This window comes from Cervus canadensis, chromosome 26 (genome assembly GCF_019320065.1).
Source record: "Cervus canadensis isolate Bull #8, Minnesota chromosome 26, ASM1932006v1, whole genome shotgun sequence".
Taxonomy (NCBI): domain Eukaryota; kingdom Metazoa; phylum Chordata; class Mammalia; order Artiodactyla; family Cervidae; genus Cervus; species Cervus canadensis.
In genome coordinates, this window is record NC_057411.1 from 39,784,634 (window position 1) to 39,810,157 (window position 25,524).

Genomic DNA, 25,524 nt, shown 5'->3' on the forward strand with positions numbered 1-25,524 from the left:
CGAGCATGACTGAGCGACTATCACACTTCACTAACCTCCGCAAGATGTGATGGGTATGCTCTCTGACTCAGCATCTCACCTCTCCATCCAACTCCTTCCAGACCACGAGGTTCATGCATCCTCTTAGGAATTTCTTAGACATAAAAGGAATCATCTCAACAGTTGGGCGTGTCTGAGGGGTCAGTAAGGAACTCCCATCTCCCGCCACCTTGAGTTCCGAACCAGTTGGGAAATAAGACATACATCAGGCATGTTGTCTAGCTCAGTCACAAAAATCACCCTTTTATTACTTAGAAAACCTAGGCTGGAGGCTGTGGCTTTTAGCTGGAGGCATAACCAGCCCTTCATGCAGTTGGACCCTCCCCACAACCGACTTCAGGGGATTCCTGCTCCAATTCTCCTTCACTTCCCATATGGAAGGATCACAGACAGAGGCAGGACACACATGGCCCCTCCCCAGCACTGGCCATTTCCACCAGTCAACTTCAGTGATGGAAACTAGTTCATGGAACTTTGTGCATGCTGGCTGGTAGGGCCAGCTGCTCTGGGGGTGGTGGTGCCTCTTACAGACTTTTGGGGTCCTGTCCTGGGCCACCATCTTCACGTCACCATCCACATTGGTCTGGCACCAGCCTCAGAGAGTGGCCAGAAAAGAGGGTGTCAGAAGCAACCCAGAAACACAGTGATACATCATCCAAGACTCTGATAATACCCATGTTTGCTTCTGTTTTTTCTGTTTCTTTACTTGATTTTTTGAATACTAACTAGTGAACATGGCACAGAATTAGAAGGACAGAAAAGGCCGTACTGTGAAAACCAAATTATCTTCTCATCGCCTGCATGGTGTTGTCATCCCCAAAGGCAAAGGCAATGTCATATACCCTTTGGAGATGGTCTATGACTGTATGGATATTTACACAGACACGCCTTTATTACAATGCAAAACGATCACATACTTTACCTACTGTTTTGCTCCCTTTTCTCTTACTTTGCAGCAATCTTGGAGATTGTTGATTATCCATTCCTACAGAACAACACTGCTCTTTTAAGTGGCTGCATATTATTCCAGTAGTAGTAATGACAACTGAATTTTTGGAGAATTGAATATGAATGAAACACAGACCTGGTTGTTTTATTGACATGGACATAGATACTCTTCAGAGTAGCCTCTGAGCTGAGTACTGTTTACAGATGAGGAAACTAAAGCACAGAGGGTTTAAGTTGCTTGCCCAGGGTCACAAGACAAGTAGGAGCTGCAGTCAGGATGTGGGTCCAGAGCTCATGGTCTTAACCACTGTACTTCCCAGCCACCCACTGAAGGATATGTGGTTGGATTCAACCATGTTTCCTCTTGGACAGCACTGCAGTGCTTGTCCGGGCACAGACGTGCAAGGCCACCCGTAGTGTGACTTTTTCAAAGTCAAATTGCTGCATTAGGATGTATTTTTAAAAATATAGGTATTGTCCAGTTACCCACCATAGAGGCTGGACCAGTTTGCCACCCCCAGTGTTTGACAACACAACCTAGTCATAGTTAGTGTAAGTCACTCAATTGTGTCCAACTCTGAGTGACCCCATGGACTGTAGCCCACCAGGCCCTTCTGTCCCTGGAATTCTCCAGGCAAGAATATTGGAGTGGGTTGCATTCTTTTCTCTAGGGAATCTTTCTGACCCAGGGATTGAACCCTGGTCTCCCGCATTGCAGGCAGATTCTTCACTGTCCGAGCTACCAGGGAAGTCCTAACCTAGTCGGGGGAGGGGGGGCGGTGATCTTTGTACCTGTGCTGATCTAATAGGAAACCATGGCACCTCCTGGGAGCTGTAATTCTGCACTTTCCTTATATTGTGTGAAGTCAGACAAGTTTTCCTATATTGAAGGTGTAGTAGTCATGCTTCATTGTCTGGTTAGCAGAGGAAGTGGCTTGGGCTTAGCCCTGAGCTGTTGAATTGCAGTGCTCTTCCCAACTCTTGGCTCCATCGCTTAATTATTTGGTGACCTTGATCAAAACCCTGCGTGTCAGTTTCTTCATCTGAGCATGAGGATGGATGGTGATGATGCCCACGCCATGAGAGGTAAGCATTTAATGAACTCACGCCCATCCAGACCTTAGAGTGCCTGGCTCATAGTAAGTGATTCATGTCTTTCCAGTCACTTTAGCTCTTGGCTGTATTCTGCCCACTGGATCTCATGGTTTCTTTCTATGGCCCAGCTTCATAGGTTGCAGAAACAGACAAATGTTTCTTGGTGACTCCCAACTCCTTATTCATTCCTCTGTCCACGTGTACCATGCAGTTGTTCAGTCTGCATTAGGTGGCAAGGGGCTGGAAATGCAAGGGTGAGCCTAACAGGCAGGGTGCTGGCCCCTGGGGCTTATAGTCTAGTGAGAAAGACAGGCATTCATCAGAGAATCACGTGGGAAAATATGTGATTCCACACCATGCTAGGCTTCTCGGGTGGCTTAGATAGTGAAGAGTCTGCTTGCAATGCAGGGCACCTGGGTTTGATCCCTGCGTCAGGAAAGATCCCCTGGAGAAGGAAATGGCAACCCATTCCAGTATTCTTGCCTGGAGAACTCCATGAACAGAGGAACCTGGCAGTCTACAGTCCATGGGGTCACGAAGAGTTGGACATGACTGAGTGACTAACACACACACACTCGGTACTAGGCACCATGAAACTCCATCTTCTCTTTAGCACGTGTCTGCCCTATAACCAGCACCAGTCTCAAGAAGTGGAAAAGTCATCCCAAGTGCTCAGTAAATGTTGCTACATGAGTGAATAAGAATGAGATGAATACTGTGATTGCGTCCAGTGCATGTAAAGTGAAAAGTCATAAACTCTGTGTAAGTGTGAGGATAAAGAGCCTGGAAGTTTGTTCACCTTCTGAAACTATGGTGCTCATGAGGGGCTGGATGTTCCCCTGGGGCTTCCAGAATCAGGCACCTTGGAGGTGGTCCTCATGAAATGTTGGGATGTGGTGAAGGTTAAATGAGCCACAAAGGTAGGTTTTATTTGTATGCATTGATGGGTGGGAAAATAAGCTTTTCTTGGTTATGTAAGAGCACATCCTTGTACGCTAGTGAAAGGACAAATGTGGCAGGAAAATTGTTTGCACAAATGGCTGATCATCTGTTAGCTAACTTCAAGCATAAAGTGATTTTTACTTTCCTGGGAAAATAGAATCTTAGAGTCTGGATGCTGAGGAGGATCTTAGAGGCCTAAATTCTTGGCCAGAGAAGAAGTATTGTTACCAAAAGTTGGGTCCAACTATTCACCATTTGAAAGCCAATACTTGAGAGGCACAGTTGGTGGGAAGTTTCATTTATTTTGCAGGTGGGCAACAGAAGGAGAAGACATTCTCATGTCCAAAGACCAACTCCCCACTGCCAGTCAGTGGGCACAAGTTTTTAAAGGGGATTTTCAGGGGAGTTTACATGGAGGGAGGGGGCAACATGCAGAAACAGCACGATCAGCTGACAGTCATCTGAAAATTGGTCATGATCAGTGGTCTGATCAGTGGTTGTCTTGATGGTTTTGAGCACAGTTAGTCTTCAGTTCTGGGGTCAATTTGCTCCCATTTATTTATGTTGATCCAGATTTCTGGCCTCCAGAGCTGTGACCCAAGACATTTCTGTTGTCCTGAGCCTGCCTGGCTCCTGAGATTCTGTTACAGCCGCTCCAGGAAACCAGAGAGTCATGCATGTCAGTATGGGCAGCTTGTAGTTCTCAAAAGGCCTTTCTCGTCTTTAACCAGGAATTCTCATCCGGAGTCCCTTGGGAGCAAGCAAACAGCCCAGGGAATTGTGGGCACCATCCCGACATGGCCTCTCCTCAGGGACCCTCACCTGTCCCCTCCAGAGCTCTCCCCCATGTCCATCTCAGCTTCACTGCCTAAGTCCTGGCCGTTGCCACATTTTCACCAGCCGCCTACACTCAACCTCACATCCAGGACCTTCAATCCATTCTTTCCAGTGACCCTGGCTTCACTGGCCTCCCACTGCTCTTGGTAAACCCCTGTCATATCCCCACGACTGGAGCTATTTGGCGTGCACGTGGTCACCATCCCCAGATACCTCTGAGGTCACCAGGAAGATGGCAGAACTTGGAATGATGGAAACTTCAGGAAGGTGGCTTTCAGAGGGTTACAAAGAGGACCTTTCTGACAGAGCTCTCCCGCAATGGACAGCTGCCTGGAGGGGCATTTAGCATGTGTGGGCAGAGTGGAGGCTGGGGAACTCCGGCGGGAGAAGCATTGAGGAAACCTGGGCATTGATTGGAATGATGACTTAGCTGAAATCCAAGGTTGATCTCATTTGTAAAGCCATCTTTAAATGTTCTGTCTTACTGTTCCTTTCCTGTCACCATCATCTAATCTCCAGGTACAGCAAAATCTAATTTTCCAAATAAGAATTCATACGTAATCCACCGGTTTATCTCTCATTCGTCTCTCCACCGCTCTATTTATCTGTTTATGTTCTCCTCACATTTTCCTTTCTTTGCCATAAAGAATGACACCAAGGAAGACTCTGATGGCCATAACCTTGGCAACAACAACGTGAAGTAACATTTTCCAGCATCTGTTTTGTGCCGGGTGCTGGCTCGGTCCTTTGTGGATGTCAGTGTGAGGCGGTGGGCAGAGCATAGAGCCTGGACTCTGATCGCATGGCATGGCTTCAGGTCTCACTTCTGCCACCTGATAATGACGTGACTTTCAACAAAATAGTTTAAGTTTTCTGCATCTCAGTTTCTTCACCTACCTTACAAGGTCATCATGGAGATTAAATGGTTTGATATCCGTCAAGCTATTAAAACAAAGCCTGTGCATAAAAGGCCCTATTAATCATCTCAGTGATCGTCATTTAAAAAAAAAATTTTATTGAAGTATAGTTGTTAATTTACAATGTTGTGTTAATTTCTGCTGTATAGCAAAGCAATTTAGTTATATATATATATATATATATATATGTATACACATTCTTTTTCATATTCTTTTCTGTTTTGGTTTATTATAGGGCATTGAATAGAATTCCCTGTGCTATACAGTAGGACCTTGTTGTTTATCCCTCCTATATATAATAATTTGGGCTTCTCAGGTGATGCTAGTGGTAAAGAACCTGCCTGCCAATTCAGGAGATGCAGTTTGATCCCTGGGTCAGAAAGATCCCCTGTAGGAGGGAACGGTAACCCACTCTAGTATTCTCGCCTGGGGGAATCCCCTGGACATAGGCGCCTGGTAGACTACAGTCCATGGGATTGCAAAGAGTTGGCCATGGCTGAAGCAACTTAGCACGCATATATAATAATTTGGCTTCCCAGGTGGCTCAGTGGTAAAGAATCTGCCTGCCAAGCAGGAGACACGCAGGGGATGTGTCCACCCAGTCCATGGGGTCCCAAAGAGTCAGACACAGCTTAGTGTAAACAACAAACAACAACATATACTAATTTGCATCTGCTAGTCCCAGTCCTTCCCCCCACACTCCTCTCCTATGATAGCAACAAGTCTATTCTCTATGTCTGTGAGTCTGTTTCTGTTTCATAGATAAGGTCATTTGTGTCCCAGTGACTTTCATTTGACATGGGTGATAATTTTCTCATTAACCAACTAGGAAACCAGGCTCAGAGACATAAAGTGACTCAACTGAATCACTCAGGACTTAACAGGGGGAGGGGGAAGCTGAGATTAGAAGCTAAATTGGTGTGACTCCTGAACTTATGATGTTTACAGACATAATGAAACATCATTTCCTGAGAAACAGCCAAGTGGAGAGAGGAACCCTCCCTTCTCTTGTTCGTCTCTTCCTGAGCTGTCCTGTCGGGGTCTGGCCAACGAGGGGAGGTGGGAATGGGGAGTGGGCAGCAGGCAGTGGTATGGAAACGCCAGGATGAAAAGATGAATCTCCGTGTACATCTGTGCTTGCTTTGAGAAGCAGCTCAAGCCTGGAGCGAGAGGGCCCAGTGTGACTTCTAAACCAAGAGATCTTCAAGAGGAAAAGATGAAGGACAAGGATGCAGACTGCTGACCTTGAATCTGATCACAATCTATTTGAGTTTATACCAAACTAAAAAACTTAGTGAGTGACTGTAACTGAGTGAGTGTGAGTGTGAGTGAGTTAGTGTAAGTGAGCGAGTGTGAGTGAAAGTTGCTCAGTCATGTCTGACTCTTTGCAGCTTCATGGATTGTAGCCCACCAGGCTCCTCTGTCCATGGGATTTCTCAGGCAAGAATACCAGAATGGGTTGCCATTCCCTCCTCCAAGGGATCTTCCCAACCCAGGGATTGAACCTGCGTCTCCTGCTTTGCAGGTGGGTTCTTTACTATCTGAGCCACCAGCCTTAAGTTTTATCATAATGTTACCCAGCGTTTCACTCACACGCAGTGATTACTTATTTAACCTACCACTACAATTTTGACAGTGAGGACACCCAGGAGGTCTTTCCCCCGAATATCCATTGTCCAGGCCCTCAAATCCCCTGGAGATAAATATGATTTATAGTCCCTGCATGGAATCTTGCTATAGTAAAATGCCAAGGAAATTGTCTCCTATGAGGACAATTTCAGTGTCACTAATACTCAATTGGTTTTCATGGGTCTATTATGCTTATTGTGCTTACACCAGCCAACTTGAAGACACTGGATTTATATTGTAAAAAATGGCCATGGCCATTTTGTTTTCCTTCTGAATGAATCACCTTCCATGTTAATGAGTCCTCTTTCTCATTCAGGAGAACATTTCCTGCATCAAATCTTATCCTAATTTCGTTCTGACACCTTACTTGCCACTTGGTGAGAACTTGATTAAATTTTATATGAAATAAATAAGGAAAAAGACACTCATGTTATTTTCTCTCTTTTATCATCAGTAGCTAATCAAAGTATTTATCTGTTCTTGGATAAGTTCAGCTGTGCCATTTCTTTTAGAAAGATGTTATCATAGACAAACCCATTCATACATTTTCAGTTCAGTTCAGTCGTTCAGCTGTGTCCGACTCTTTGCGACCCCATGAACCGCAGCGTGCCAGACTTCCCTGTCCATCACCAGTTCCCAGAGTCCACCCAAACCCATTTCCATGGAGTCAATGATGCCATCCAGCCATCTCATCCTTATACATTTTAATGGCTTATATTTATGAAGTGCTTCTTCTGTGCTGGTCATTGTTCTAACTCCCATGTGAAGTCACTCATTTTTAAGACAGCTATCGCTTATACAGGGTGTAAGTGTAGCAAAACTGGCCTGAGCAAATACATCCCCCTCTAAAGTACAATGACAAGATGACATTTCTGTGACCTGAACAAAGGAATGTTCCCTAGGAATTGTGTTGTGTGTGCTCAGTCGTGTCCACCTCTTTGCAACCGCATGAACTATAGCCTGCCAGGCTCCTCTGTCCATAGGATTTTCCAGGCAAGAATACTGGAGTGGGTTGCCATTTTCTACTCCAGGGGATTGTCCCAACCTAGGTATTGAACCCTAGTCTCTTGTGTCTCCTGTACTGGCAGGCAGATTTTTTTTTTACCACTGCGCCACCTGGGAATCCCAAATGAATGTTCCCTAGGAAAGCAGGTTTAAATCTTGCCAACTCTGCCAACTTTGTGAAGTAGTAGAGAATTTTAAGAATCTCAGTCCAGCCTTAAAATGTCTTTGTTTCCTAGAGGCATTAGAGAATTTGTGGGGGAGGGTTGGAAAAATATGTGTATTTCACTGTCTAACTAATTGTAAGTGCGATAGTGGGTGATGGGAATTTCACCAGTGGACCCAATCCTATATGCCAACTATACATTCTTAATATGCATTTTGTTCTTCTGTGCCATTTGGGGAGTTAACAGATGATCGCTTCATTAATTGCATGCTATTTTAATTGGTTTAAAGGGACATTTTTCTTTCTTTTGTGGCTTTGGATCGCCCTGACAGCTCTTATTGTTGCTGCTTCTGAGCGTTTATCCATGGTGATTCACATTAATACTATTAAAACAGAAAGTGCCTGTGAACCTGCGTCCCCAGGCAGTCAGAAAGGGTGAGCTGTGAGGACGGAAGCCATTTTCTCTTCTGAAGCTAGTTTCCTGGGAGAGAGAATAGTAAAGAATAAGGAAATTACTGCATATAGAAGTGACAAAATGCCAGACTCCGCGCATTTTCTATTTATGTCTTTTAACCCTGAACAACTACCTATGAGGACAGTCCCCGTGAGGTGATGTGGAAACTAAGTCCTTTACCCAGCTTACTTAAGTTCGGAAGTGGTTTAACAGCAAAGAATATAGGGACATGTCCTCCCTCCTGTTCATTTCAGTCTTCATGTCCCTAGGAAAGTACTTGCAGTTTACCCAACAGGCAGTCACAAATACAAGTTTATAAAGGAATGAATGATGGATGGATGGTGTGAATCAACTAAGGTGAATGAGTTTCATATCCAGCTGTATCAAATGACCACAAGCTTGGTGGCTTAAAATAACGCAGTATGTATTGAGTTGGTCAAAATGTTTCCGTAGGCTATTACAGAAAACTCGAACAAACTTTTTGGCCAACCCAATATTATAATTCTGGAGGTCAAAGTCCAATATGGGCCTCCCTCGGCAATATCAGGGGCTCCCCTGGTGGCCCAGATGGTAAAGAATCTGCCTGCAGTGCAGGAGACCCAGGTTCGACCCCTGGGCCAAGAAGATCCCCTGGAGAAGGGAATAGCTACCCACCCCAGTATTCTTGCCTGGACAATTCCAGGGACAGGGGATCCTGGTGGGCTACAGTCCATGGGATTGCAAGGAGTTGGAAACAACTGAGTGACTTAACACATTCATTTTCCCTTTTCAGGAATTATCAAGATGTCAGCTGTAGGGAAGAATCCATTTCCTTGGCTTTTCCAGCTTCTTGAAGCTGCTCACATTGCTGCCTGGTGGTCCCTTCGTTCATCTTCAAGGCTGACTGTTTCATCACTCCTGCCTCTGCTTCTTTCATCACACCTCCCTCTGATTCCCACTCCTCCTCTGCCTCCCTCTTCCACTTTTAAAGACCTTGTTATCAATTTCTGCTATAAGACGGGCTGATTAAACAGCCTGAATTCCATCTGCAACCTTTACCGTGTCACCTAACAGATTCACAGCTTCTGGGAATTAGGACGTGACCATCTTTGGGGGTGGCAATTGTTTTGTCTGCCACAAAAAGCTTTGTTAAAGGTGTGAAATCTATCTTGCCTGTCTCAGTAGAGAAGTAATTTTTTTCTGAACCTGTGAACCATGGTTTGTTTGCTTCCTTGGATGTTTAACCATGCACACATCACCTGGGGCATCTTTTTGCATCTTCCTTGCTTTGTAACCTGCAAAGCCCTCTCTGACCCTGCCATGTTCAGTAATTACCTGTTGAGGAAATGAAAGAATGAAATGGATGAGTTTTTGTTTAAAACTAGATCGATTTGGTCTAAAGGACATGGGGACCATTTTGATCTAAAACAGTAAAATTTGAGCATTAGAAAGAAGAATGGCTGTAGTCGATTGAAACCCACCAAATATGTAACAAAACTACAGTTTCATAGTGAATCGAGGCAGAGGCTAGGTTCACCTCAACATTTGGACTCTTAAGACTTCCGTAGGCCACACTCAACTCCTTCTGCGTAACTCAAGGGCGGAGCACAGCATTCGTGTCCACTGTGAGTGCAGCGTTAGACGTTCTTCTGCGGGTGCCCTTGTCTCAGGTCACACTGCAGCCTACAGCTATCTGGGAGGTGTTTTCTCCCCCAGTCACAGAGCACCGGTGCAAGGGGATTCAGTCCACATCAGGCAAGTGTGGGAGCCTTCTTAGCTTAACTGTTCCATACCCCACCGTTGCCAGCATCTTCTGTAGGAACTCACGGGCCTAGCTTCCAGCGTCCCACAAGGGACATGCGTAGGTCCAAGAATGACCTTATTCAGGGAAGTTCAGAGGATGCTTCCCTATTCAGAATGTATGGTTCATTTACAAGTCCTCTCATCCAGATGTAATTTATCAACCAGGCATCATTTTTATAATAAGCCATGTCGCCTAGTATCACATTTGATGTTCTTGCCCTTCTGAGGTTTTCAGGTAAAAGTTAGCCAAAGCTCAAGTTCCCAGGGAGTTGGGAAAAGTTTTATTAATCTTTTGCTCTCATACCAAAACAAACAAGCAAATAAACCAATGAACAAACTCCCAACTCATTTGTCACCCTTGGAGGTTGCTATGACACCAACTCTTTTAATTAGCAAAGACTCAAACATCTATCCTAATTATGAGCTTTATGTCAGAGTAACTGCATTGTTGAGGAGAGAAAGTCCTTCTTTTTGAAGAATTACAGCTTAAAAAATATAGAAGAAATAATAGAATTAGAAACTGTGATTTTTTCCCTCAACCCGTAATGGTATCATAGATCTAGCTAACAATTACAATGCATACTGAAACCATTAGGTGAATGGTTAATAGGGAATTTCCTGGTATAGGGATCTTGCTGTGATCCATCTTTGTATTTTGTAGAGTCATACACCCATAGTATGACTTTATAGGAGACACATATTACCACCACTAACGGTACATTTTCGAAAACAAATTGAATCTGACGCTAATCAAGACCTTAGATCTAACTAGTTGTTTGAGGAAAAACAGAGGATAGACGAACCATGACACCCTTGGAAGCCATCAGCCAATCCCAGAATGCTGGAGATTCTGCAGGATGAGTGCCCTGGTTTTCCCAACAAATCAGTGGCATGCAAAGGAAAATGGAATGGCAGAATGATATAGTCTAATGTGGACTTAGCCAACATTGTGGGATTTTGTTTGGTTCCTGAATTAAACTTTCCACTGTAAAAATTATTTTGGGACACTTGAGGTAGTTTGAATAGTGACTGATACTAATTATTTGAATTATTGTTAACATTTCAAATATGATATATATTTGAAATATATATATATTTCAAATACATATACATATATATGTATATATATATACATATATATATATAAATATATATATATATACCAAATAATATATATATCAAGATTTGGTAAAGCTGATACATAAACATATATATACACTTATAGACACACATGTGCACTTAAGTGTGTATATATACATGTACATTCGCTTTTGTGTATGTGTATTTATATACTCTGTGTGTCTTAGTCATCTCTGACTCTTTGCAACCCCATGGACTGTAGCCCGTCAGGCTTCTCTGTCCGTAGAACTTTCCAGGCAAGAATACTGAAGTGGGTTGCCATTTCCTCTTCCACAGGATCTTCCAGATCCAAGAACTAAACCCATGTCTCCTATGTCTTCTGCATTGGCAGGCGAATTCTTTACCACTGTGCCACCTGGGAAGCCCGAATATATGTATATAAACATTATATATATACACACACACATATATTCCTGATAGTTAATGATACGCACTGAGGAAATTCAAAGTAAAATGAAATATCCTGGATTTGCTTTAAAATGGTCATGCTTTGAAGAGAGTAGTTAAAACATGATTGGTAAATATTGACAATTTTTGAAGTTGAATAATGATTACATTGGGAATCCTACTATTCTACTTTTAAATGCTTAAAAATATTCATAGTAAAGTTTTCTTAAACTCTTATATTTTACAGTCAGATGCCATTTTCTGTCAAACTGGTAAAAATGTTTCAGTAGAGGGACGGGTGAAATAAGGACCCTACTGCATTGATGGGGAGCTCTTCTGGAAAGTGGTTTTAGCATGATGTCCCAGGAAGCTTAAAAATGGTCACATCTGACCCACATTTGATATCCTTCGTGGAAATAATCCTGAAGAGATCGTTGTGACTATCAAAAACTCTTTCCAAAGGATATTTATTTCAGGTTATTTTAGATTTTGAATTTTGCGAGTAACCCAAATGTGCACCACTGAAAGAACAAGTCCTTGAATCATGGTACATGACATTGTGAGATATTTTGCAACCATTATAGAAGAAACTTTTTCAGTTTTTAAATACCATTGGAAGATGCCTGTTATAGCAATAATTGGAAAAAGGACAAAATTGTACTTGGATCTATGTAACTAAAATATGTGCAGAGAAAAAAACTGAAAGCAAATACAACAAAATGCTTTCATTGTTTCTGATTGGGTGGTAGACCTATAGTTAATGAGGTCTTTTTCTATGTGTCTTTATTTTCCAGATTTTTCTGTTGTGAGCATAAATTAATTTTGTTGTCTGTATCTTTTAATAGTTTTAGAGAGGTATGACCAAGAGACCATAACATTCACCCACCTTGAAAACAGTCTGATGTGTGTGTGTATCCTCAGTTGTATAACCACTGTCACAATCAGGTTTCAGAATCTGAGACCCTGTGAAGTATCTCACAAATATTTCTTGAGTAGACTTCATCTTTAGAGCCGTTTTAGATTTCCATAAAAGTTGAGAAAATAGTACAGAGAGTTTGTACATACCCTGTACTCAGATTCCCCTATTATTAAAATCTTCCATTCCTACAGTACATGTGTTAAAAAATAATGAACCAATACTGTTACTTTATTATGAATTAAACTCTATTTAGTTTTCCTAGTTTTTAATGTCCTTTTTATGTCCCAGGATTCCATACAGGATACCATGTTACATTTAGTTGGCACACCTATAAATTAATTTTTAATTGGAAAAAAGTAAATTTTAATTATAAAATCCTCCAAATATTTAACCGTCTTCTCTTAGTCTTGTTGATGTTGTTGATTTATAGCTTGTTGAGAAAGACCATGTCTTATATTAGGTATATTCCATGTAGTTTCCAACATGGTTGGAATTTTATTAAATAAGATTCTGCTACTTTATTTACTGTGGAAGAGGAGAAGAGGAGCATGGAAGAATGGAAGAGGAGAAAAGGAGAGAAAAAAAAGAAAGACATTGCCCACAAATAATTGAAAAACCTCAGCGCTCTGAGGGACCTATGGTTTCTGTTGCAATTTTATGTAATGGAATTCTCTTGACCTCTGTGTTTCCCAGATTGGAAATTGCAACCTTGAATCGGGCAGACTCAGATCTGGAAGCTTGTCGAACTCAAATCAGCAAAGATATCATTGCCCTTCTGCTGAAAAATCTGACCAGCAGTGGCCAGCTCTCCCCTCAGGTGGAGAGGAGGATGGGTGCTGTGTTCAGAAAGCAGTTTCTGTTGCTGGAGAAAGAAATACAAGAGGAGTATGATCGGAAGATGGTGGCTCTGACGGCCGAGTGTGACCTGGAAGCAAGAAAGAAGACAGAAAGCCAGTACCAGAGGGAGATGGCAGCCATGGAGGAAGCAGAAGAGGTGCTGAAACGTGTCAGTGAGAGGGTAAGGCGGCTTTGAAAGGGAGCCTTTCTTTTGCCTCCCTCCTTCCTCCCAGGGATTCATCCTTTACCCATCCATCCATTTTATCCATCCATCTGTCCATCCATTCTTCCCACCTGCCACCCTTCCATCTGTCCCATCTACTCATTCATCCATCCATTTATTCACTCCTGGCTCATCCATGCTTCTGTCCATGCAACTCCCAACCCATCCATCCATCCACCTACCACCGTTCTATCTACTTGTCCATCTACACATCCATCCGTCCATCCATCTGCCCATTTATCCATTTATCTACCTGCCACTCTTCCATCCACCTGTCCATCTACAGATCCATCCATCCATCCATCCAACCTCCCAGAATTCACTTAGAAAGCATTTACTGATCACTGCTGTCTAGGCAGTGAAGGTGCAGAGGACGCTGAGACACGATTCTTGCATTTGAGAAGTTCATAGTCTAATGAAGGACTGTATATCCTCACATATAAAAGTATGACTTCATTCAGCTGTGTTATAACAGAGGCACGATCAAGTGCCATGGAAGGCCACAGGGCAAGTAGAAAGGCTTCATTCTGGGAAGGCATAGCCCAGGGGCCTGCGACGGCAGTGCACGTGTGTCCATCTGGATTGCACCGCACCAGGTCACGGTTCTGGAACGGGCTCTGGAACCAGACAAGCCTGGACTCCCCTCTGCTCCTGAAGGCCCTGGTTACCTTCTGTAAGTCTGTGAATCAAGGCCGAGGGCACCCGCCTCTCCGAGTGGCTGGGAAAAGTGATGCAGGAAAGGAGTCCCCGGGCCTGGGCTACAGAAGGCTCTCCTGCACAATGTGGGGTCTGGGAGTTCTGATCCATCAGCCTTTCCAGGGCCAGCCTCTGTTGATCAGAGAGCAGCTCTCATTTTTCTAAAAGAGTGTCAGTTGCTATCTTGAAAGGGATCATGCCAGAGTGCTTTTTTCCCAAGTGCACCAAATCTAGACTGATTTCTTCCTTCCTCCATGGAAGAGATGGTGGTTGGCTCCAGTGACTTGAGCCCACATATCCTGATCCACAGGGAGATCTAACATCTACTTAGGGACAAGCTTCTCAACTCCTAACATCCATTCCCCAGACCGTGCACAGAATTACCTAGGAGTGAGTAGAGCTCTTGGGGTGACGCCTCCTGGCCCTCACAGGGTCACCTGTGGTCAGACCGTGGACTGGGCAGTAAGGCAGAGAGGAATGATTTGCACTGTCTTGCTCCCACCCACTACCCTGCAACTGGGGTCCCTTCACCTCAACACCCATCTCATTTTAGGGATGAGAAAATAAGTGTGACTTATCTTCTGTCCGGCTCCTGTATGAATCTCCTGCAGCTGCTGTAACAAATGACCACAGACATAGTGGCTTAGAACAACAGAAATTCATTCTCTCACAGTTCTGGAGGCCAGAAGTCCAAAATCACAGTGTCAGCTGGACATGCCCCCTCTGAAATCTCTTGGGGAGAAATCCCCCCCCCACCCCCGCCTCCTCCAACTTCTAGTGGCTCCAGGCAATCCTCAGCTTGTGGCCACAGCCCTCCAGCCTTAAACTCGGTCGTTACATGGCCCCTTGATGCTGTCACCTTCTCTTCCATTTCTTATAAGGACACTCATCTTTTGATATAGGGCTCACCCAGATAATCTAGGATGACCTTATGAGATCCTTAAGTACATTTGCGAAGACCCTGCTTTCAAAGATCACATTCATCAGGTGCTGGAGTTAGAAGGAGGATGTATCTTTTTAAGGAGGGGGCACTGTTTAGCTCACTGTAGCTCCCCTAGCTGATCTCCGTCCATGACTTTACAGGTCAGGACCGTGTTTCCTTGAGCTCAGCACTTAAAAAGAATGCATTCAACACAGTTGGTGATTCAGTCCCAAACAGCCTCATTCTCTCTCTCTCTCTTATTTCCTTAATTTATTCTAATTTTTTTCCTGATAAAAATAATACATATTCAATAAGGATGACTTGAGAAGGACTGGAAGACAGAGGTCAGCAAGCTGGGACTCAGGAGTCCAATCCTGCGTGGCCTTTTTCTGTCTGACCCTTGAGAATGGTTTCATCATTTTCAAAGAATTACAAAAAATAAAAACAAAACAAACAAAAAAAGAATATGTGACAGGACCCAATGGGTCCTGCAAAGCCTAAAATATTTATCTTGTTCTTTACTGAAAGCTTGCCAACTCCAGCTCCCCAGCATAAAAAGAACTGCTCCCCCACAAAAAAAAATTGAAACCCATCTGACCACTCAAAAGCAGACCAACATTCCTTCAGCCTGTTTGTTGAGTTCTGCTGTGTCTCGGCCTAGAGATATAGCTATGCTAAAGGCCCCCACTCCTGTCCTAGGATTTCAGCATAAGCCTTTTGCTTTAAATATGTTTTTTTTTTTTTACAGAGTGAGGTTTATGCAGTTCATTAACGGTTTATCATGCTTGTTTCCACTCACCATCACAGTACAGTTTCTGATTTCATGAAACGCTCTCACACTTGCTTAGCATTCACTATGGGCCAAGAATTATTCTAAGCTCATCACCTGGACCTTCTCTTCAAATATTCACACTCACTCAGGGAGGTGGCAATTGATAGGATCCCATGTTTATAAGTAAGGAATCAGATGGAGAGAAGGTCACCTGCCCTAGGACATGTGGGTGGACCAAGACTCACGCAGGCAGCTCATCCCAGTGACTGCACCTCACGGCCACCTGGGGCGATGCAGTTTTAAATGTTGGCTCATTATTTACACTGGCTGTTGGGGGCATGAAGAAGGGGTGACACACAGTGTCCTGCCCCATCCATGCAGGGGCCAGGGTAGGGGGGCCACCCCTCTGAATCCCCTAGGCCACCTTGTCCAGAGACCAGTCTCTTTATTTAAGCCAACCTGCTTCCAAAAATACCATCTGAACGGCAAAAGGTTTTAGAGCTATTTCCCTTTCGGTCTGTGCAAACCATTCCATCTTAGAAAATATTGATGACCTTGTACTTATCTGTTCGTTCATGATAGTCATCTTTAAATAAAAATGCATGAAAATATGTTGGTCATATTATTCTTCCAAAAATTAGCTTAAAAAAAAAAAGAAATGGGCGATATCAGTTTTCTTGAGTAAAGTTTAGGAATTCCAATAATTAGTATAGCAGTGAATTCTGTTCACGTTGAAAGGCCTATGTAATCCCAAACAGTTTTCAAAGCATTTCTCCAGGGAGAGGCTCCTGGGGGGCCCGTGCTGACTGTGGACTCTGAGTGCAGGTGGCTTGGGTTTAGCGCTCACTCTGCTGCTCCAGGTGCATTGCTCAGGCTCCTTGGGTCTTGGTTTCCCCATCCTTAAACGGGGGATAATGATGACTCCTGTCTTATAGAATGGTTAATATTAATACCTGTGTAGGACTTAGACCAGAACTTGGCACTGTCGGCCCTGTTCTATACAGTGTTTATCGTGTTTCATTATTTCGTGTAACTTTAAAGAAGCCCACGGCATAAAACAGTCAGCCTATGAAATCTTTTCAGTTTGAGCTGGGGAAACGGAAGCCCAGAGGGGAAGTGACTTGCCCAGCTTCCTGCAAGCAGCCACTGGCCGTTCAGGGTATGTGCTGTGTACAGGACTCTTCCAGATCTGCTGGCTTCCCAGCTGCTTGGAGAAGAGGCAGCGCCAGCACCACCTGCCCTAGGCTCCCTGAGGTCTCCTGACTCCCCTCTGTGTGTCCTAAAGGGAAGAATGCCTTACGTGCAAGAACTCTTATACTGTAACCACCCCTGGTGGATTTACTTCTATAAAACATTTTTACAATTTGCTCAGCCTGCTAAATTGAGTACAGTGAGTGTCATTTAGTACAGAAATTCATAATTTCTGAACACGATTTCACATTTTTGATGGTGTAGTTGAGTTCAGTTCAGTCACTCAGTTGTGTCCAACTCTTTGCAACCCCATGGACCGCAGCATGCCAGGCTTCTCTACCCAGCACCAACTCCTGGAACTTGCTCAAACTCATGTCCATTGAGTCGATGGTGCCATCCAACCATCCCATCCTCTGTCGTCCCCTTCTTCTGCCTTCAATCTTTCACAGCATCAGGGTCTTTTCCAATGAGTCAGTTCTTTGCATCAGGTGGCCAAAGTATTGGAGCTTCAGCTTCAACATCCGTCCTTCCAATGAACATTTAGGACTGATTTCCTTTAGAATGGACTGGTTTGATCTCCTTGCAGTCCAAGGGGCTCTCAAGAGTCTTCTCCAACACCACAGTTCAAAAGCATCAATTCTTCGGTGCTCAGCTTTCTTTATAGTCCAACTCTCACATCCATACATGACTACTGGAAAAACCATAGCTTGACTAGACAGACCTTTGTCAGTAAAGTCAAGTCTCTGCTTTTTAATATGTTGTATAGGTTGATCATAGTTTTTCTTCCAAGGAGCAAGCATCTTTTAATTTCATGGCTGCAGTCACCATCTGCGGTGATTTTGGAGCCCAAGAAAATAAAGTCTGTCACTGTTTCCATTGTGTTCCCCATCTTGATGGTGTAGAGTCAGCCTGAATAGCAATTGCCAGAATAGCCTGGCTCAGGCCTGTGATTCTTGAGCCAGAATTGAAATGCCCTGTCCTGGTCAATGCCCCCCAACCCCTCCATGCAGGTTGCTTTTTCACACATTTGAAGTCAAAGTATAAACATGCCTCATTTCTCTGAAAAGTCTATTTTAGTGGAAAGTTCAGTGGGGAGTTGGGGTGAATGACCATTATATTAATGTATCTTTAAAAATGCACATTTGTTACCAATTTTTAAAATATAAAAATTTGGATGAAAACCCAGACTTTCAGCTTCTCTTTAAAAAAATGGGAAGATGTGGCCACACCGAGTGCATAGTCCGGCAGAGCCTCGCTTGGTGGGTTGACGGTGGCTGGCCCTGTAGGCAGGGCTTTCTGTCTCCACTTTGCCCCACTCCCCACCTCTCTCTAGTGTGTCCCATGCCAGGCCACTTCACATGAACTCTCCTGGTTGGCAGGCCTGGGAAGGGGTGTCCTTTGCTTTAGAGTTTAGTCTCTCATCTGCGCGACAGGAGGACTGAGCTGGAGCAGGGGATGAGCACATTTCTGTGGATCTCTAGACCCCTCTAGGAGGGCAGTATACATATACATGGGGGTCTCCCATCAAAAGTTGCTTCAGGGAGTGTTTCATTATGACAAACACGTCACTGCCTCGTGCCTTATTCTTCTGCAGAAATGCTGCAGATTCTATACCACCGAGCCACCTGGGAAGGCCCACTATTATAAGCAAGCACAGATAATCATCTTTTAGGATTTGCATGTGTGTGTGTTCTTTTGGTCCTGGCTGTGAGAAGTTTAACGGATTTCATCCCATGTTTCATTCTTATTAATTAAAATAAATGGAGGCTTGTTGAATTCCATACAGTCAGAAAAAGAAGGTCACTTTGATGGTTGAATGGACCCTCTTAGGTACCACCTACTCCCCTGAGATGCTCTTAGGCAGAACATCTCTGTGATGCCCAGAGTCAGGGCCCAACACCCTTGTGGTGGCTTGCATTCTCTAACATAGATTGAGTCAGCTGTGAATAACCACTCTCTCCAGAAGAGTGACTAGGACAAGTCTCATCCAGTCCTTTGTATAAAACCAGTTTTTAAAGAGGACCGTGATGTTTTCTGGCCTCCGAGGCCAACCGTTAACCATTGGACTGGCTCCAGGATGTGGCTGAGGGGACAAGAACAGAAGTCCTCTGGGTTCTGGTGCTGTGCCTGCTGCTCTTCACAGGTGCCAGGCTCGCTGGGATGGTCCCCGAGGGCAGAGGTGGTCCAGTGCCAGCAGCTAGCTGCTTGGGCCCCAAATAAATAACACTCCTTTTTCTGAGCCAGATTCTGAACACATTAAAAATCAGTCAAAGAAGCTAAAATGGATGTGTCGCTGTGATAGGCTTTTGTGAGCAATTGGAGGTGGAGGTGGGCAGGTCTGTGATGTGGGGGATTGGGAGATGGGGATACTGAGGACGCAGAGCAGGACAGAGACGCAGAGCACGTGATTCTCCTGTTCAGCTGGAGGAGGTGGAGCCCTCTCCCTCTCTGTCATCACCCCTCTGCCCTCCCTGGGTCTCTGCTCAGCCTGGCCATAGCTGCCATCCCATGCCCTCTTGACCTTGACCTCTGAGACTGCTGTGCCCTCTACCTCCCAGACACGTACACCTTCCCCTGACAAGCTCACCAACATGTCACCCTGTCACGTGTCTTGGAGCCTAAACATTTGGCTTTGACACCTCTGCTCCTCTCCCGGGTACTGGCAGGTACTGGGGAACGAGGCTTCGCTTGTGTTTCCTGAGCTTCCTGTAAAGTGTGTTTACTTACCAGATCGCCATGCCTTAGCAACTTAAAATGATGCTTACCTTCTCAGAGTTTCCGTAGTTGAGTCTGGATGCAGTGTAACTGGGTCCTTTGTGTTGGGGGATGGGGGTGGGGGGGTGGTCTCACAAGCTGGGCAGCATGGTCTCAGCAGGGCGGCCTTTGCTCCCCTGGAACTCAGGGCCCTGGTCCCAGCTCAGCCCAGTTGTTGGCAGAGTTCACTTCCTTGTGGCTGTAGGACAGGCCCTCGGCTCCTGTAGGCGTCCCTTCCCAGTAGACAGTTCACACATGTGGCTCGCTTCCTCCAAGCCAGGAGGAGAGGGGCTCCCTTCTCAGGAAGATCCCGTCCCTCTTTTCAGGACTCTCCATATTATAAGTCAGGTCCACCCAGAATAACCTCCCTTTTGATTAACTGAGAGTCAGCTGATTAGGGACCTTAATTACATCATCCAGACCTCTTCAGCTTTTCCGCAGAATAATCTGATCGTGGCAGTGACAGTCCCATCATCTTCAAAGTTTATGTCCCCTGAAAAGGAGGGGATTCATGTGATGTCTATGCCAGGGGCCAGGGATCTTGGAGTCTTCTTAGAATGCTGCCCCTGCAGGTGGGATTACTAACACGCCCTCCTGCAGCGTGAGTCTCTGAGATGCTGGGAGTGCAGATGCATCAGGAACTCAGTGAAAGTGTGTCCCCTGCCTTGTCTCTAGACCATGGAAAGTGCAGGCATCCCAGAGCCACTTCTTACCTCCTCTTTGCCTCCCTTTAACACAAATGATCTCAGCTTGGGCCTGATCACTGGTATTTTTCTCTTCAACTAAGTTAAGAATGAAAGATGATGGAAATAAGCTTGAGAGGCCTAATAGCACAGTCCATTGATGTTTCCATTTTGCAGGCTATTTTCAGGCAGTTTGATTTGAAGATTTCCACCATTATAAATTTTCTTGAGATGGTTCTGTGTATGTGTGTATACATGTGTGCGTTTCATGTGGGTGTGCACACATGTGCTTGCATGTGCATGTGTGCACTGTGTGTAAGTGTATTGCTCTGTGTGCATATGTGCATACCTGTATCTTTGTGCGTGTATGTGCACTGCTTGTTGCTGTGTGCATTTATATGCACTGTGTGTGTGTGCATGTGTATGTTTGCTGGTACATGCATGTGTGCTGTGTGTATGTGTGTTTACAGGTGCATGTGTGTGTGCTTCTTTGTGTATATGTATGTGCATTATTGCTATGTGCATTTATGTGCACTGTGCATGTGTGTGTTGATGGTACATGCATGCGTCATGTGTGTACATGTGTATTGTGTGTTGCCTGTATGTGTGTGCATGTATATGCATTATTTCTGGGTGTGTTTATGTGCACTATGCATGTGTATATGTGCATGTGTGTGTGTTGGTGCTGCATGTATATGTGCTGTGTGTACATGTGTGTGCATGTGTATGTAACTTTACATGTGTGTGTATTTTTGCTATGCGCATCAGTGTCCAATGTGCATATGTATGCCGATGATGCATGCATGTGTCCCATGTGTACATGTGTGTACCTATATGAGTGTGCACATTTGCACACATATACGTGTGTGTGCTCGCATGTTGCATGGATGTGCCTGTACACACCCGGCTGGTGTATCACCGCCCACGCATTCCCTCTTTTCTCCGCAGTCCGCCGTTGAGTGCAGCAGCCTTCTGCGGACCCTCCATGGCCTGGAGCAGGAACACCTGAGGAGGTCGCTCGCTCTGCAGCAGGAGGAGGACTTTGCCAAGGCCCACAGGCAGCTGGCCATTTTCCAGAGGAATGAACTGCACAGTATCTTTTTTACCCAGATAAAAAGTGCTATTTTCAAAGGAGAGCTGAAGCCAGAGGCAGCAAAAATGCTGCTGCAAGATTACTCTAAAATACAGGTAATGCCTCAAATGAGACTCCCTCTGATACAGGAGTCGTTTTCCTGAGCTGTTTCACTAAATGTCTCCTCTCCCCGAGTTAAGTCCTATCTCTTTTGTGCTGGGTTCCAGTGAACTAACCCTGTCTTCCTTCCACCTCTTGATGGAGAGGGTGGCTTTCCAGTAAGCAGGGAAAATGGTGGCTTGAAGCACAGGCCCCGTACTCAGGCTCCCCTGGACTTGAATCCTAGTTCCACCACCTGTCAGTAAAGCAAATTGCCTAGTGTCTCTGAGTCTCAGTTGCCTTATCTGTAAAATGGAAGTAATACAGTCCCCATACTAAAAGCAGCATGATGCATATTTAATCTAATTCACAGAAAGCCAGTGCTTGGCACAATATATGTTTAATGTATATAGCAGTTAAAAATAGAAATATATAAGTGCATATATGTACGTGTGTGTGCACATGTGTGGTGATGTGTGCCTAGGGCTTATGATCTCTGTCTTCATAGGCTTGGGTGAATTTGTGGGTGTTTGTGCATGGAAGCTTGAGCGTCATTAATCCAGACAGAATGAATTACTAGATGACTGTGCACACACTGGACTGACCAAAAAGTTCATCTGGGTTTTTCTGTAACCTTTTAAGCCAAACAAATCTTTTGGCCAAACTTATATAGTTTATATGAGACTGTCACTATTTTTACAAGGCCTGCCTGAGGTCTTTTACCTGCACTTGTATGCCTTTGCTTAGTCGCTCAGTCATGTCCGACTCTTTGCGACCCCATGGGCTGCATCCTGCCAGGCTCCTCTGTCTATGGAGATTCTCCAGGCAAGAATACTGGAGTGGGTTGTCATGCTCTCCTCCAGGGAGATCTTCCCAACCCAGAGATGGAATCCAGGTCTCTCGCTCTGCAGGCGGATTCTTTACCGTTTGAGCCCAAGCAAGCACATGAGAGTAATAATAGCCTAGAACCCAGGGAAGAACAGGGAAGCCCTGTACACACAGAATGAAATCACTGGTGTGCAGTCACACACCGGAGTTCTGGTCCTGACTCAGGCCCCGTGAGTAAGGGTTGTGACAGAGCAGAGCCATCCCAGGAGGAGATCAGGTGGCCTTCGTGAGCCTTCTGGGAAGAGAGGACCCCTCTCTGAAGGTACTGGACATCTGAGCATGAAGAGAACTAGCCAGCCTCTCCTTTTCCTCTTGGTTTTTCCCACTAAAGCTTTACGAGAGTAAATAAGCTCCTGGGTAGCTATTTGGACCCTAGAGCATCCCTTAGGGATGAACAGACTTTGCTGTCAGTTTACTTACTCCTCATGATGAGCTGGGTCTGACTCTCCATGTCGGAAAGAACATATGTTATTGTTCATAAGACTGGGGATGGAAAAGTAACAGCTATGATGGTAGTGCCACGGCACAGACAACGTTAGTATCTGAGGACCCCGACTCTGAGCTTCCCGACATCAAGGGCTCAGATCAGCCGACTCACAGGATCCAGCTCCGTGGAGGATGGAAATATTGTCCCAGTGTTTTTGCTGTGTTGATTCTGCTGCCAGGAACTCTTAGGGAGAAGCTGGCCTTCGCACACATCCCACTGACCATTCCACTCTTCACTGTCTGGAGAGTGCAAATCCTCAGGTGTTGGACCTGAAAAGATTATAGCCTTTGTGTGGAAAAAAGGGGACTGTCCAGGACCTCATATGTTTTTTTGAAGAAGACATTGAACTTCCGAGGAACCCATTGCATGGACAGTGTTTCGCCAGGTGGAAAAGAGACAGCAGAGCCAGTCAGTGGGATAATACACTAAGGCTGATGTTTTAATTACTGCAGGTCTCATTTCTGCTGGTTGAATTACTGTGCTACTGGTTGAAGCTGGATTTGCGAGACAGCCTCTACTGAGCTAGAACACAGGCCCAGGAATTAAATGGCTGAGGTTCAAAGCCTTGCTCAGTCATATACCAGCTGTGTGATATGGACTCAGTTTCCTCATCTGTGAAATGGGAATAATAGGATCCTCTCCCTGGATTAAGTTAGAAAAGATGAGAAGTACTCTGGGTCCAGTGCCAAGCCCAGAAAATGCACCCAGTGTGTTCTAGGCTATTATTACTCTCATGTGCTTGCTTGGGGTTTTTAGGCGTTTTGTAAATTCTGAGAACTTCTTGCTACTCTGTGACCAGACTCATCTCATGTCCTCAGTGAATGTGGGAGTTTGGGGCCAGAGCCAGTGGCTGATTTATCCCAGAACTTCAGTACCCTGACATGACGCTGTGTTTGGGGAACTTCAGAGGTGTTACCACATGTGGGTGAAGGACACCTGAGTGAAATGTACATCCCATTCCTAAGGCAGGAAAATTGTTTTGATAAGACTTTACTATCTGGGTCTTGAATGCACTTTTCAAAGCCCTTTCTTTTTTTTTTATATAATTATTTTTAACTGGAGGATAGTTACTTTACAATATTGTATTAGTTTCTGCTACACAGCAATAAGAGTCAGCTATAACTATCTATCTATCTATCTATTTATCTATCTATCTATCTAAATTCCCCTCCCTCTTGAGCCTTCTTCCCACCCTTCTAGGTCATCACAGAACACCAAGTTGAGCTCCCTGAGCTATATAGCAGTTTCTCTTTCCTATTAGTATGTACTTTTCTCTGAGCCTTTGTTCAGGACTGGGACATTTAAGGTATTCATCTCGGGGCTTCTATTCCTGTGTCTTTTCTTCAGAAAGGAAATGTAATATTTTAAAAGACTAGAAATAATTTTCTCTAAATTTTAATTAGGCACACTTTCTTGATTTTTTTTTAAACAGGAGAGTGTCGAAGAGTTAATGGACTTCTTCCAGGCTAGTAAGAGATATCATCTCAGTAAAAGATTTGGCCACAGAGAGTACCTGGTCCAGAACATCCAGTCATCAGAGACCCGTGTGCAAGGCCTGCTGAGCACTGCGTCTACTCAGCTGACCCTCCTCATCCAGAAACACGAGAGGTAAGACTCCTGAACCACCCCAGATAACGCAGATAAACAGCCTTCCTCCAACATTCCTCGTAGAGACCATCTGCTGCTGCAGCTGCTAAGTCACTTCAGTCGTATCTGACCCTTTGCAACCCCATGGACTGTAGCCTGCCAGGCTCCTCTGTCCATAGGCTTCTCCAGGCAAGAGTACTGGAGTGGGATGCCATGCCCTCCTCCAGGAGATCTTCCCGACCCAGGGATGAAACCCACATCTCTTAAATCTCCTGCACTGGCAGGCGGGTTCCTAACCACTAACACCTCCTCGGAAGCCCCAGAGACCACCTACTTCTGTTCATTCATCGAATGCACTGGCTACTTGACTTATTTCTTAGGAATTTTCTAGTTAGAAGAATCCTTTGTATGATAGAATTTTTAAAATATAGTCAATATTTCAGACGACTTTACAATGAGCCAACATGTGCCCATCGTCAACTTCAGTAGGTACCAACTTGTGGCCAGTCTTGATGTAGCTGTTCATCCTAACCCTGAGTGGTTTTCAAGCAGATCCCCTGCATTTCGTTGAGGCATCAGTGGTGGAGGCTTAGAGGAACTGCGTGGTGAGGACAGCCTGCCTCTCCTTCAGCTCTGGCACACTGCTGGCTCTTACATTCACCTTTGTTTCTTGTGTTTTGGGTTTTTTTTAACTGAATTATAGTTGATGTGCAGTGTTGTGGTAGTTTTAGGTGTACAGCACACTGATTCAGTTATACATATAAATGTGTGTGTGTGTGTGTATATATATTCTTTTTCAGAATCTTTTCTATAAGTTATTACAAAATATTGAATGTAGTTCCCTGTGTTATACAGTAGGTCCTTGTTGGTTATTTATTTTATATATATAGTGGTATGTATATGTTAATCTTAACTTCCTAATTTATCCCACCTCTCCTCCCCACTTTGGTAATCATAACTTTATTTTCTATATCTGTGAGGCTTTTTCTTTTTGTAGATAAGTCCATTTGCATCTTTTTTTTTTAGATTCCACATGTAAGCACTGTCACATGATAA

At 44.5% G+C, this 25,524-nt stretch overlaps 1 protein-coding gene across 3 annotated transcripts in view; it reads left to right on the forward strand.

Moving 5' to 3' along the window:
• Nucleotides 1-25,524, forward strand: part of EVC2 (EvC ciliary complex subunit 2) — a 153,132-nt gene that overhangs the window by 65,447 nt on the left and 62,161 nt on the right. For all 3 annotated transcript variants that reach the window (XM_043447727.1, XM_043447728.1, XM_043447729.1), the window contains exons 10-12: nucleotides 12,951-13,275; nucleotides 21,284-21,523; nucleotides 24,314-24,489. In XM_043447727.1, coding sequence (XP_043303662.1) covers nucleotides 12,951-13,275; nucleotides 21,284-21,523; nucleotides 24,314-24,489 — 741 coding nt within the window. The remainder of the gene's footprint in view (nucleotides 1-12,950; nucleotides 13,276-21,283; nucleotides 21,524-24,313; nucleotides 24,490-25,524) is intronic.